Below are 14,580 nucleotides of genomic sequence, written 5' to 3' on the forward strand. Positions count from 1 at the left end.
ACTATAATCAAATCGACAATTGATTTAGGAATTTATATATTTATAATTTATAATTTATATTTGAATGATATTAAAATCATTTTTTAATTATACTTCCCAAACAACTATGTTGTAAAATTATTACCAGTAATCATATTTTATTGTTCTTTTTCGATTAATGAATAATAAATATTTTATTTATCTAATTCATTCATAAAAAATATTTAGAGATTCGCTTCATTATAAGAAAATAATTTTAAGTGATATATTAATATATAATAATTACTATAATAATTAATTTTAGTAATTTATGAAATTTATAAGTAATATAATTAATCGACTTCATGTGATGTATCACAGGAATGATATAATAAGAAATTTAAATTAAATCTATTAATAAACACTATCAAAAAGCAGTCCTAATTATAATATAATCATTTTTATTTTTAAAAACTAAAATATTATACTTAATAACAAAATTCTAAATTGAACACAATTGAATTGTTAATAAAAATTTTTAAGGTTATTTTTCATGAAATTAAATATTTGATAAAATTTTCAAAATTGATAATATATTTCCTTAACTGAAAAAACATATCTTTCAAATATATATGGAATAATAGATAAGTATCGATAATTTTTTTGTAAATTACAAAATGACATTAAGATATAATTTTTTTTAATCATCTACAATTAAGAAGAAATATTTTTTATGTTCTAAGATCTCCTTAAAATTACTTTTTTTTTTTAGAAAGGTAAACGGATATAACGGGATTAATAATCGTTGATCATGTTTAAGACAATAGGTATAATCATGGACTAACAATCTAATCTGTTCGATCAATGAGTCAAATGAAACTTAATCAAGACCGCTTTATTGTTTATTTAGTGTGCGAATTCTCACTTTCGATTCCTTTCGTAACCTTTTCCTGATTGTTTGCCGTTACGTGAACGGAAACAATGGCATTGCGATAAACACGTGCTCCCTCTAGGAATTATTTGCTTCATTAATAATGTTGTTCAAGTACATACAAAAAAATTATAATTATTTTATTATTCAATCAAAATTCAATTCATTCAATTATATTTTTATTAATTTAATAAGAAATTTTATATATATAAATAAAAACTTTTTACTGCTTTTTTGATTTTTTTAATATATAATAATTTAATAATAAATTTTAATATTAAATTGTCTTAGTTCATTCAATTAATAATTAAAAAGATTTTTAAAATGACTTCCTTCGGCAAATTTTTATTTTTAATTATGATAAATAAATTTATAATATAATCAAGTGATGTTTTAATTTCGTGTCAATGTTACATAAAGCATAACAACAATTTGATCAATCTCTTCTTTTTCTCTTTTGTTTACATGCATATTTACATGTCAGGTTGATATTACCTGGTCACTTATGAAACAATATATGAACAAAAGATATTTTAATAACTAACTAATTTTAACAAAAATTAACTAAAAAGATTATTATTATTCATGTTATATATTTTCTCTAATTTTGTGTTTTACATATTTTCAGATCAATTTCAATTTTCAAAAGAGGACAAGAAAATAAAAAATAAAACTAATTAATACATACAAGAAACATATATATAAAGAATTAATAAAATAAAATAAAAATAAATGAATAAAAATTATGAGAAAAGAAAAATAATTATCTTATATTTATCTTATATTTATTTTAATAAATATACTAACTAATATGAAAATATTAAAATATTATGAAAAAAGTTTCATAATATTAAAATTTGTGTTCGAAATTATTTTTAATCTTTTTTTTCTAAAGAATATCAATAATAATTACAAAAGTATAAACAAAAAGAATAATGAATAACAAATATAATACAAAATGAAACAATGCAATATTAAGTTAAAAATTAATATTCTTTTAATATTATTAAGTCTATTTTTTAAATTTTTAAGCTTTTGCATTTTTATTTTTCTCTATTTTCTTTATTTTTCTCTTATTTTTCTATTAATTATTTAATTTTTATTTTTATTTATACATATAATATTTTTAATTTTTAATAATTTTTTATTTATATATATTTTATATTTTTTATTCCTATATTTTTACATAATTTTTAGTACAAATTTTTATTTCATATTTCATTTAATTGTTTTGATTCTTAAAATGATTTTAAAATTGTTTAAAAAAATTATAAGATACTATATTATAAAAATGATTTTATTCAATGACATAATGTAATAATCACGTTTACATCAGAACTTATACAAACAATAGAAATAATAACACCAAATTTGGATTAGATTCTATCTATACTATTTCTAGATCATAGAAAGCTGGCGTTATTCATTTATCCTCTAAAATATATTACAGTAATACATTAATATCCTATCATTAACGAATCTCTGATATTATTCAAAAAGAAAATATCTAAAATAAAAATGAATTTTCTTCTTCAACATTTTTTTTTTAATTTTCTTTTAATAAAAATATTACTAAAATAATTATCCAATATTGTACATGTTATTATTGTTTTAATTGACGATCTCTTTTAAATTTACTAATCGGCCGGATATTTTTATTTTCTTCTTTCTTTTTCAAAATTTCATTTGTTACTTCTGTTATACTTCTTTCTTTAATATCTTTTATCACCTAAAAATTATCAAAATATTTACATTATTTAATATGATTATGGTTCAAATAAAATGTAAAAATTATATATTTTATACAATTTCGTAAGCTGAAGATTGAATAATTTCTTCTTCTTCTTCTTCTTCTTCTTTTTCTTCTTCTTCTTCTTCTCTTTCCATACTATGCTTAGATGGAACAAGTTGTTCTGAATTCATATCATTTAATGATTTTTTTAAAATAGATTTAGGTTTTGAAAATATTCTATAAATATCTGCTGGAGTTTCTATTAAATTTCCTTTTGATTTTAAAACAAAATTTTCAGAATGACTGAATTCTATTCGAAAAAAATCTTCCATATCTACCATACTTTCATTGTCTTTTTCTTTTTTTTTTATCGAATTTTCTTCTTTTTTTGAAATATCTTCTGGTTCTACAAATGAAACGAATTTTTTTATTTTACAAACTTCAACAGAATCTTTGGTTTGTTTTGTATCAGAATTCAGAACTTGTTTTTCTTCTTTTTTAAAGCTTTCTTCTTTTTCACTATCAGATGAACTTTCCGATTCATAATAACATTCTCCATCTTGTAATTCTTTTCCAAAATGTTCATAATCTTCTAATCTATAAAGCAAAATAATTTTAAAAAAAATGCAAAATTTAAAAATCAGAAAAATTAAAAAATATTAAAAAATATACCTATTTAATTCATCTGCTAATTCTTCTTCAATTTCAAGTTGATCAAGTCTATTAAACAAATCTTCTTCTGTCTCTATCTTTTTTTTTTCTTCCTGTTTCAATTTAACTAATTTCTGATGATACTTTCTTTCTCTTTCTCTATGCTTTTCTGTAATAAAAATTAAAAATTATTCAAATATTTTTGGAATTTAAAATATAAAGATAAATAACAAATTACAATATTTGTAAAAAAAAACAGATGAGAATTTACTTTTCCATTCTGTAATTTGATTTTCATTCCAATATTCTATAATCTCTCCTCCAACAAAATCATCAAAAAGATTATTTTCTAACATCATCATTCTTGTTTCATATAAATCTCTTTCTGCATTTAAATTATTTAACATTTCTTCAGCTCCTAGGATATATAATTATGATATTCATTAAATGCTAATTATTATTTAATCATTATATATATATTACTTGATAATATTGATCATACTTTGTACTCTTCTTTTACAAAGAGCTATAGCACCTGAAGCACTATATTTTGCAAAATATCCATCACCCAAAGAAGCAAGTATTTCATTAGTATGAATTAATTTTCCTTTCATTAAAGCTCGTTTTCCAATAGGTATCATACAATTTACATATAAATCTTTTTGAAAAATTTGTAATGTTTCTGCAACTTTTTGATGATTCTTTTTGTAGGCTGTCCATATTTTACATTGTTCTTCATTGCGTTGAATTCCCTTAAAAAATAGTACTGTATACTTTTTGATATTTATTTAAAATTTACAATATTGTTGTAGAATATTCAGGCAAAATAAATTTAATTATAAATATTAAAATTAAAAATATAGAAGTTTAAAATAAAATTAATTTTTTTTCATATATATAAAAATTTTTTTTTAAATATTTATTTAACAATTTACCTTTGTGAGAGCTTCGTCTAGAAGTGCACGTTGAACTTTTCGTATATCATCCACGAAATTCATTGTTAAAACTAAAAAGTTAATTAACAATATATTATTAAAACAGGAAAGATCATTGTATTATATATTTTTGTATTATATATTAAAATAAATATTTGTTTTACACTTAACAATTCAAAACTTCTAAAAAGTTTTAAATCAATATATTATATAAAATATTTTGTTTAATTATGTAAATTAGTTTACAATCACATTTTAATTTAAACATATATATTTAAATATATATTGTTATAATTTTTATTGTAAATATTCTTTCCAATTTCTTAATTCTTAAATATAACCTAAAAAATAATATTCAAATCTGACAGATCTTTAGAATATTATTCTAAAGATGTCACTGTATAAAAATACTAAAAAGATTAATTATTAAATAATTTATTAATTTTTTTAATAATTTAATTATATAAAAGCTTATTTATAAACTATCATAACTTTAATATTTTTCAAGAAAAAATAAATGAAAATTTTTACATTATATATTCATATTTATTTAAATATAATAAGTATTCTCGTTGGTAGATGGCTCTGTAGTTGCAATTTAGTTATTTAGGCACATGTAATTATATGTTCCGTTGGTTCATGACTTTCTCTCTTGTTTCCTTTTTCCATTGAAGAAGTATTATACAGCAAAATGGTTAGTGAATCGGTGAAAATCTGTTTTTGATTAAAACATCCTATTCAATTGTTGTTTAGAAATTTTATCATAATTTTTTTTATTATAATATGATTAAAAATATTTAATAATTTATGTAAACAGAATGATCTTTAAAAATAATCGTATATATAACCTTACTTTTTAATAATAAGAAGTTTTTCATTTTTAATGAAAATTTTTTTGTTTGATCTATTGTATATTTTAATATATATGTATATATATATATATACATATATATTTATACATTTATATGTATATATATATATATATATATATATATATATATATATATATATATATATATATTGTGTGCGTGCGTGTGTATATGATTAATTATTGTTGAAATTTTTAAAATTAACCAAGTAAAAGTGCAATGTAAGTAGTGTTATGCTTATCATTTCAGGGTAAGGTTAAGTGTACTGATTTGAGGACAAAAGACAAAAATGAATTGCTCAAGCAATTGGAAGAACTCAAAACTGAGTTGACAAATCTTCGAGTGGCAAAAGTTACTGGTGGTGCTGCATCGAAACTTTCGAAAATGTACGTATCTATTTTTTTAATTTTAATTTTATTACATTTTATTTATATTATTTTATTTATATTAAAAACTCAAGTATAAAATTGATCTAATAATTTATAAGATTAATATATAAAAATAAGGAATTTATTTATAATTATATATAAAATATAAAATTTATTTTCTAAATTAATAAGAGTTTTATTCATTTTCTTTTTTTTTCAAATAATTAAAAATATCAATGTTTTTATTTTTTTTTTTTTATTTATTTCAGCCGTGTAGTAAGGAAAGCCATAGCTAGGGTATATATTATTATGCATCAGAAACAAAAGGAAAATTTGCGTTTATTGTATAAAAATCATAAATATAAGCCTTTGGATTTAAGGCCAAAAAAAACTAGAGCTCTTAGAAGAGCATTGACACCTTATCAAGCCAATAGAAAGACTCTAAAAGAAATACGCAAGAGATCTGCTTTTCCTCCAAGGAAGTATGCTTTAAAGGTGTAAATTGCAAGGTATTAAGAGATAAAATAAAGGTTTTTTAAAAATTCAAAGAAGTATTATTTTTCAACATTTAGGGAAAAAGAAATAAAAATTTAAAAATTATTGCCTTATATTTTGTATAGAAAAGAGTACAAAAATTAAACTTAAATAAACAGCTTCTATTTAATCTACATCTAATTCTTGGCTGTTTAATATCTAATATTGTTTGAATTTGTTTTAAGGATATAATTTTTTTAAAATATAATTGAATATGAATAAAAAAATTTTAATTTTCAATTACAATCAATAGATTATCATACATAAATTAGAATTTAAAAAATAGAAATGAAATTTATTACAATTATTCTTGTCCAATCAAACAATTTTAGGTACTTAATATTCGAAAAATAACAGAAGCTATAAAAATTTAAAGACGAATGCCAGGGTTTCTAGAAAGCACAAAGTTCAGAAGTTCATCACTGTCCTCGCAGACAAATGGTTTTCGATGATGGCAAGCTACATCATGCCATTTAATTCCATCATTATAAAAGTTATTCAGAATTGATAAACAAGATTCGTCGTTACCCTGGAATATAAATTCATGCATTAAAAAACTATCAAAAATGAAATTTGAATAAAGTAAATGGAAAAAATATATATATATTTATAAACGATTCTAGTTATAATTATAAACGAAATTGAATTAGGATGAATTTATCAATATTATCCAAAACTAATAAACGTTTCAAATTTTCATTGCCATTAATCGTTCAAATTTGTTGTGTGTATATATTTATGGAAAAATAATAAATTACCTGAGCAGCTTCACGATTATCAGGTTGTGCTTGACCATATCCACCAGTGTGACTCCAATCTCCAGTATTACGCTGTGTAGTTGGACCAATTTTGGCTCCTGAACCAGACCAGAACCATCCATTAATGTTCTGTGGTTGAAGATCTGGTCTGTCGCAACCATTGAAATTACATTTTCGTCCAGATGTCCAGATATATCTTACATTTCCTATAAGAAATAAAAGTTAATTTTAAAATAAAAATGAAATTAAAATAATATTCTGTTTAATAATTAACCTCGTGCTATTCGTTGTTTAATAAATTCATTTTCTTGCGGTGTTTCAAGAGAAACTGCATCCATACAGTGTCTGCGACAAATATTACGAGCATCCAGCCAATCTACTTCGAGATTTCTAGTTGGTTGATGTTCCCAACTGAAAAAGTACGAATGTGCAACACCTCTAGCATCCCTATAAGTGGCATGCCGCACCCCTAAAACAAGTTTTATTTTTTTATTAAAAAGATTAAAATAAATCAAATGATTGAAAAATGCTTACGATTGGCACAACTGCGTGGATCAGGAAGAGCAAGTCGACGTTGAGCATTCACCACAATAATGGTGAGAAGTAACATTAGCCATATCATCCTCATATTGATAATTCCTAAAAAAACGAAAAGAATAAGAATATAAGAATAGTTTTAGAATATTGAAATTCCATTGTCTAAATTATGAACAAAAAAATTTGAAAGTATAGTAAAAAATTAATAAAAGTCATTTAATGTTATCAGAAGTAGATAACAAAAAATTTTTTAGAAAAGGAAACAGGATAAAAACTTATAATTTATTAATAATTTCTATATTATATATTATAAATTAATTTATTTTTTACTTTAGAAATATTTAACAATAAATGATATTTAAAAACTCATTATATGAAATGACTTTATTAAAGAAAAAAATATTAGACAGTGAATGTTCCAGGAAAATATCTTCTCTTGTGTTGCATATCTATAGCAAGTAAAAGTTTCTTGGGAACTCATCTTTGTCGAGGGTGAAAGGAGACTTTTCAACGGTGAATTATGATCCGAGAAAGAGAGGATCGAAGGAAGATTTCTCACGGTAACGAGAGAGAAAAATGCTGGAGGATTTTGCAACAGGTTTTTATTTTTTGTAATGTACCGCTAACTTTTCTCAGAGTCTTCATAGGCTTGTTGCAACTTTCTAAATCGTCTTGGTGACAAAACAAAACGTCAAACGATCTGCAATTAATAGCTGCAGTGAACATATGAATATGAGACAATTATTTAAGTAACGTTTTAAAACGTGATAAAGATATGAGAATACAAAAATATTCATGAAAAAATATAATTTTAACTAAAATGTGAAATTATCTAATACTCTGAAAAATAATTGGAACAAAAATTTAATATAGAAATTTTGAATCATATACTTAAAATAAATTTTTAATTGGTTTTAATTTGAAAATTATTTGCATTTTATATATATAAATACAAAATTATATTTATAATTTATATATATAAAATACAAAAAATATAAAAAAAATTCTGAAATACAAAAAGTAATAATATAAAAAAATTTTTTAAATAATTTAGAAATTTAAAAATTGAAGAAATATAACAATTTTTATTATTTATAAAAATTATATACACTTATTATTGAAAACAAAAATTATTTGTTAAAAATGATTGTCTATGCTTAGATATAGATAATTTATATTTATAAAAAATACTCTTTAAAAAAAGAATTTATAATTAAATAAAAAGAAAATCATGCTAAATTATAATTATATTTACTTTTACATTATAATTACTAATATTTTTTATTTAATAATTCAAATAATTAAAATATGTAATACATGATCAATATTGCATTAATTCCACTCATGTTCGATTATTTTATCTGAATAATAATGATTTTTATTTGGTATTCCATGCCATTGCGGATTTAATGAAACTCTGTTCATAATGTTGCGGCTTTCGCTAAAAATTAGTGTCAGCGGTCGTTCACCTAGATTGAAGAAATGCTAATTCATTTTTAGAGAAATAATTTAATTATAAATCAAAATAAAACAAAAATTTCATATATAAATAAAATGATTTTTTATGATTATAAAGAAAATTTAATATATTTCAAATTGCATTTCAATTTGCATCAAATATATTTTGTAAAATAATATTTAAATTTAATTATATTGATACATTGCAACATTATACATTATTTATTCCGCTATAATTCTATACAAATTTGAAGATAAAAATTTAATTATATAATTCTTATACTTTAACTAACAATATTTAAAATAATTCCCTGTGAAAGTGAATAGTAAGAATTCTAAAATGAAAAAAATGAATTACATTATTACATGAATTATTTTATTGATTGTAATTTAAGATTAAATATCTCCATGATTTGTTAAAGATTTTCTAAAAGAAAATGCAGAAAATTTCGATAGAATGTTGCTTTATTTATTAAAAAGAATTATTATCCTATTACGAAAAGATTAAAAAATTTAAGAAACAAATTACTTTATAAATTATTAATTATTATTTCCAATGCCATCTTTAATCTAATCCTTATATTAATCACTATGATTAAATTCATAATATTTTAAAAATTTAATTAGATTTCTATTTTTAATAATTAAATATTAACCAGCAGTTTATATTTTATTTTTATATCTCTATAAATTTCTTTTTAGATTGATTATGTGTTTAACAATTAGTTTCTATTTGAAGGGTTTAAAGAGTATTCGCAAAAGAACAAGAGAAAGAGGGAGAGATCGTGGCTTTATTTCGTATCCGCGTGTGTGCTCGTGGAACCGTTATCTGGCCGGCTTTATATCATCCGGTTTACGTATTGGCTGTGTGTTCTACGTCTTTCTTAACGGCTCCTTGTCTGTATAAGACTGTTGTGTACGCATATTCGGGACGAGTACAACGATACAAAAACGAGACAGGAACGTGCCAATACGTTCAATGCGAAAAGAAAGAAAAAATAAAAAGAAAATTAGTGTCGGTTCAATTTCGACTTTCGCTTGATCCAATTCAATCAAATTATTATTTTATCTATGTTTTGTTTTTTCTAATCGGATTGGGTATATTTCGTGTATGAATTTTTGGTGAAATGATGTATAATACATGAAATGAAATTATAAACACATTAAATCAAATGGATGCTTGGAAATATATTTTTACCATCAACGAATGCAAAGGTATTTTTATTTGTATTAATTTATATTAAAATTTGTATTATTTATACAAATGCACATATTTAATGATATATGGATTATTGATATTTGTTGTTCCAATTAGATTTTTTTGCTTTTTTTTTTATTCTAATTTTTGAATATTATATTAATATGTCAAAAAATAGATATTAAAAAGACACGTTTTTTTTATTCTATAAAAAAATAAAAAATATTTATAATAATACTGTCTATTATTACCATAAATATATTATAGTAGGAATGCTTGAATCAAAAACTATTAGTTTTAAAAAAATTCATTTTTAATTCAAAACTTTTACTTATAAGATATTGTTAAATGTCATACATTTAATGAAGAATAGAATTTCTCTTTTAATTTATCAAGTTGTGATAGATATCAGAAGGAAAAAGTAGGCTCGCTTCTTCTTTTTACGGAAGATATCGTAAAAGGTAAATTCTTGATTGAAGTGCATTATACTTTATGTGTTCTACAAGTTACATCGTTGCATAGACTTGTGAGGATCTTACGCAAGGAAAGTATATGTACCTTCTCAAAGATAAACCTCATCACCTCTCACAAATTGGAGAGAAAGTGAATGATCTTCAAAACAAATGTATTTATTTAAAATCTAATAAACCAATATGGCGAATATTAAAGAAATTAACTTTTTTTGAAGAATAAAAAAGATATTTTTGAAGAAAATTATTTCTACTTTTTTTGATTGAAAAATAAAAAAAAAAGTTTTAATTATTTCTTATCATTTAAATTTCTTGCGCTTAAGTATAGAAAGCGTGAGAATTAATTGGAAATTCATAGTGCGAATTTGATTAAAAAGTTCATTTGAGAATAATTTTATGAGGCATATATGCATTTATGTATAAAATAATGGAATAACTAATTGAGCGTAAATTATTAAGCAAAAGTAATAGAGATTGCATTGTTAATTGAAGAACTGTAATTAACTTTTGTTTGCTAAAATGAAGGCTTTATTATCGAAACAAAGACCTGTATTATAAATTAAACTTTACTATTTAATTACATAATATAATAAAAAAATTTATTTAAAATTTAATGAACAATGATTTTAATTAACATAATAAATATTTATTATAGAATTCTATATTATAGAATAATAAAATAAATAATAAAAACTTTAAATTTATTCAAATTTTTTATCCAAATATTTAATCATTTTTAATATTTATGATGTAATATAGTTATTACATAGAAAATATTCGTGCAACACAAACAAATTTTAAAAATTAATGAAATTTAATTTATCAAAATGCTCAAGTAATTCTATAAATTTTATAATTAAATATATAAAACACTATTTTTAATTATCATAATAATTATATAATTATAACAATACTAAGTATATATAAATATATTTTAAATTATGAAATAAATTCTGGTACTATTGATCTTTGAAATTCTTGGTTTAAATTAACAGTTTTCATATTCGATACATTATGTTTGAATATATACATATATATATTTTTTATCAAAATTTTTGCCACAAAATAAAAACAACAAAATCGATTAAACTTGAAAATCATAATGAATCATCACATGAATGCAAATAGTGGTATACGCGCTAATAATAAAAATTATATTGAAGAGGACTATCTAAGAGAAAGCCCTATGAAGTCACTGTGCGGGTCACGTAAAGCGACTGTATAATTTACGAGGTCGCTTTCGATTTCTCCGGTCACACTTACCTAAATAAATAGTTTCCTTTGATTTCTTTAACGATGTTCACTTGGTCTTCAATGATTTTATAGCCAAAACAGTAAATTGTCTTTAAGATATAAAAAAAGGTAGTGAAATTTCTTTCGTGAATCCCGTATAAATTGTAATTTCGTATATTTTTCGATCAACTTCAATAGGAAGCTCGTTCACGAGTTGTCGATTGCGACAAGAAAGAAGAATGGACTGCGGTGTGCGAGCAGGCAACCGGTATATAGCCGGCCCACATTCCCTTCTGGCTTGAGTAACCCAGATTCTTCCCACTTGAGTATGTCTGGGGAGCATCTTCGGGGGCCTGAAAGGGGCCTGGATAATTCCCATCTTGTTCTGGCACCTCTCACCAATCGTTTCCCTTCTATCCGTTACTCGCACAAGCTTCCTCGAAATCTTTCAAAGTTATATACATCATATTATTATAATTCATTGTTCGTAATTAATTCTTTTAAAGAAATTATTCTTTCTTTGATTATATTTGTTGATTCTAATTTCGATAATTATTAAATATATTAGGATAATAAAAATTAATTTTCAAATGAAAAAATTTCTATATGAAGTATATTTATATAGTTAAATTTATACAAATATTCGTTACATTTTGTATTTTATATATTTTATATATAAAATGTTATGTTTAAAATAATGATAAATATGCTATTTATTAGCACCATCAATTATGTACAATTAAGAATAACAAAGTTTTAAATTGTAAGATTATTTTTACATTCACATATTGCAATAAATATATCTTTTTATAATATTTTTAAATTATAATTGAAATTTAAGATTGTACTTCTGACTTGTACTTATGACTTCTTTATTATATAAATTATTGTTGTAAAAAAATAATTGATTATAAGTTCAATTTAATGACATCTATCATAAAAAATTTAGCTTTCACTCTTCTTCTTGAATACATTTCTCTACTAATTCTCTCAAATTAGGATTCTCCATAGCAGCTGCAATTCTTTCTTTATCATTTATTTGTTTATTTACTAAAAAAAATATATTATAAAATATAAATTAAAACAATCATAATATATGATATACAATAATTAATTAATACTTACTTTCTTGTTCTGTAGAATGTGCACCTTTCTTAATATATATATCTAGTTTAAAAAGAGCTACTAAATTACGTTCTAATTTTACTCTAATGCAAAGACCAATTAATGTTGCCAGAGAGCAATGAGGTACTGTTGGATTAAACTCAATGCGAATCACAGATACTCCTTGAGGAGTTTGTTTTAAAATCTCAACGCAGTCTTCATAAACAACATCCAATTGTTCTAATGTTTGTGGCTTTTCTGGATCCTTAATCGTTCTCAATAAATCTATAATTATTTTAAATTTCATAAGTTTTATAATATATATAATAAAGATAGTTCATTAATAATTTAATAATAATTCTTTTATATTAAAATAAGTTAGTAATTAATCCACTTAATAACTAATTTAAAATAATTAATTGATTTTATAAATTAAATTTATACAATTGATTGCTTCATATATTATAATGTATGATAAAAATTTAATTAATTATAATTATTAAATTAATGTACTAGTTTTGATTTTCTTAATAGCTATTTTTTAAATGAAAAATTTATATTAAAATTTTTATTAATAAAAATTGATAAAATATTTTTTATTTAATCTATAATTAATTTGATATTTGTTTGATCAAAAATTTGAACTTGCCATAAATAGATTCCTTGAGTTCAGTATCGGATCGCGAAACTAAACTTCTGTTGTTTTTCGCCTCCAAACAGCCTTCAATAGCCTCCATTTCATCGTTCGCTGGTACACCATCTCTTATTTTCCCCCCAATTGAAATTTTTCGTAAAAATGATAACATTTTTACCCCGTTCCCCCCTGTCCACTTATAGCGATCAATGATACATAATTAAAATTTGTTTATATTACTTGCAATTACGTAGTACTTGCAATGGACCTAACCTCTGATCAACGATTTATAAAACGCATGGTAAGTGCGAAATCATGGCGCGGAAATTTAATGATGAAAAGTTTTTTCTTTTAAATTTTTTTACTATATATTAAAGTTTCATTTTTTAATGTAAATAATTTTATAATATTGAAAGTTAGAAAAGATTAAACATTATATTAATGAAATATTGTTCATAAAATAAATGAATTCCATAATGATTTTAAGTTTAAATTATCGATCAAGTTATTATAAAATTGATTTAATTTGATATCGATTTATATATTTTATTGATATTTAGAACTAAAAAAAAGTCATTCTATTTGATTTTAATGCATTATTAGAAAAAAAGATAATTTCTTGATTTTATAAGTACAATTCATTTATTAATAATGATAATAAACTTATGCATTACAATACTTATTTATTTACTTTATTTTGCTTAATGTTCTTAAAAGTTTATATTTGTGGTGGATAAATTATTACAAAATATAAGAAACATAACCCTAAAATTATATATAAATAATTTCTATTTATGTATTAACTTATTTTTGTATCAATATTTTAAATATGTATGATTTGTTTATTATAACAATGTTGTTATTTATTTTATTTTTGTGAATTTATATATAATTTGTAATAAATCTTATATAAATTATTTTTAATGCAAGATAATGCAAAGAATTTTATAATTTTGAAAGATTAATATATTAATATTATTTTATTTTATCTGAAGATCAGAATCATTAAATTTATGTAATTTTTATTATTGAAACTAATTTATATTATCAAATTCTGTTTTTTTAAATATAATTATGAAAAGGAATTGAAGATATACTTTATATTTTTTTTTCATATTATTTAATTTCTTTTCTCTTCTAAATTCTCTAATTTTTGAAAATTTTAAGGAATTGATTTTAAATTATTAGATTTATATTGATAAAACAATTT

The 14,580-nt window shown here is 21.6% G+C and overlaps 4 protein-coding genes across 7 annotated transcripts; 1 reads left to right on the plus strand and 3 right to left on the minus strand.

Annotated features, from left to right (window-relative positions):
• Nucleotides 1–2,170: 2,170 nt before the first annotated feature.
• On the minus strand, nt 2,171–4,759 carry LOC108002822 (unconventional prefoldin RPB5 interactor-like protein). 3 transcript variants are annotated; one of them, XM_017064720.3, is made up of 7 exons: nt 4,460–4,759; nt 4,208–4,278; nt 3,775–4,024; nt 3,544–3,690; nt 3,294–3,441; nt 2,696–3,218; nt 2,171–2,618 (listed from the first exon to the last, which is right to left on the minus strand). In XM_017064720.3, the coding sequence occupies exons 1-7, from the start codon at nt 4,473–4,475 to the stop codon at nt 2,493–2,495; spliced, it is 1,281 nt and encodes a 426-aa protein (XP_016920209.3). In that variant the 5' UTR covers nt 4,476–4,759; the 3' UTR covers nt 2,171–2,492. The 3 variants fall into 3 exon arrangements, with proteins under 3 accessions (XP_016920209.3, XP_028525256.2, XP_028525258.2); XM_028669455.2 differs by having other exon boundaries at nt 4,379–4,608; XM_028669457.2 differs by having other exon boundaries at nt 4,372–4,608.
• LOC108003398 (large ribosomal subunit protein uL29) lies at nt 4,752–9,939 on the plus strand. Of its 2 annotated transcripts, none has more exons than XM_017065634.2 (4): nt 4,752–4,901; nt 5,326–5,462; nt 5,714–5,953; nt 9,471–9,939. In XM_017065634.2, exons 1-3 carry the CDS (start codon nt 4,899–4,901, stop codon nt 5,943–5,945), a joined length of 372 nt encoding a protein of 123 aa, XP_016921123.1. In that variant the 5' UTR covers nt 4,752–4,898; the 3' UTR covers nt 5,946–5,953; nt 9,471–9,939. The 2 variants fall into 2 exon arrangements, with proteins under 2 accessions (XP_016921123.1, XP_016921116.1); XM_017065627.2 differs by lacking the exon at nt 9,471–9,939 and adding an exon at nt 6,311–6,990.
• On the minus strand, nt 6,192–11,693 carry LOC108003381 (L-selectin). Its single transcript, XM_017065596.3, has 5 exons — nt 11,663–11,693; nt 7,271–7,375; nt 7,011–7,205; nt 6,737–6,942; nt 6,192–6,507 (listed from the first exon to the last, which is right to left on the minus strand). The coding sequence occupies exons 2-5, from the start codon at nt 7,362–7,364 to the stop codon at nt 6,349–6,351; spliced, it is 654 nt and encodes a 217-aa protein (XP_016921085.1). The 5' UTR covers nt 7,365–7,375; nt 11,663–11,693; the 3' UTR covers nt 6,192–6,348.
• A 534-nt stretch (nt 11,694–12,227) lies between these two features.
• LOC108003387 (MIP18 family protein galla-1) lies at nt 12,228–13,542 on the minus strand. The gene is made up of 3 exons (XM_017065608.3): nt 13,386–13,542; nt 12,758–13,021; nt 12,228–12,682 (listed from the first exon to the last, which is right to left on the minus strand). Exons 1-3 carry the CDS (start codon nt 13,540–13,542, stop codon nt 12,585–12,587), a joined length of 519 nt encoding a protein of 172 aa, XP_016921097.1. The 3' UTR covers nt 12,228–12,584.
• Nucleotides 13,543–14,580: the final 1,038 nt, after the last annotated feature.

Source organism: Apis cerana, linkage group LG8 (genome assembly GCF_029169275.1).
Source record: "Apis cerana isolate GH-2021 linkage group LG8, AcerK_1.0, whole genome shotgun sequence".
NCBI classification, from domain to species: Eukaryota; Metazoa; Arthropoda; class Insecta; order Hymenoptera; family Apidae; genus Apis; species Apis cerana.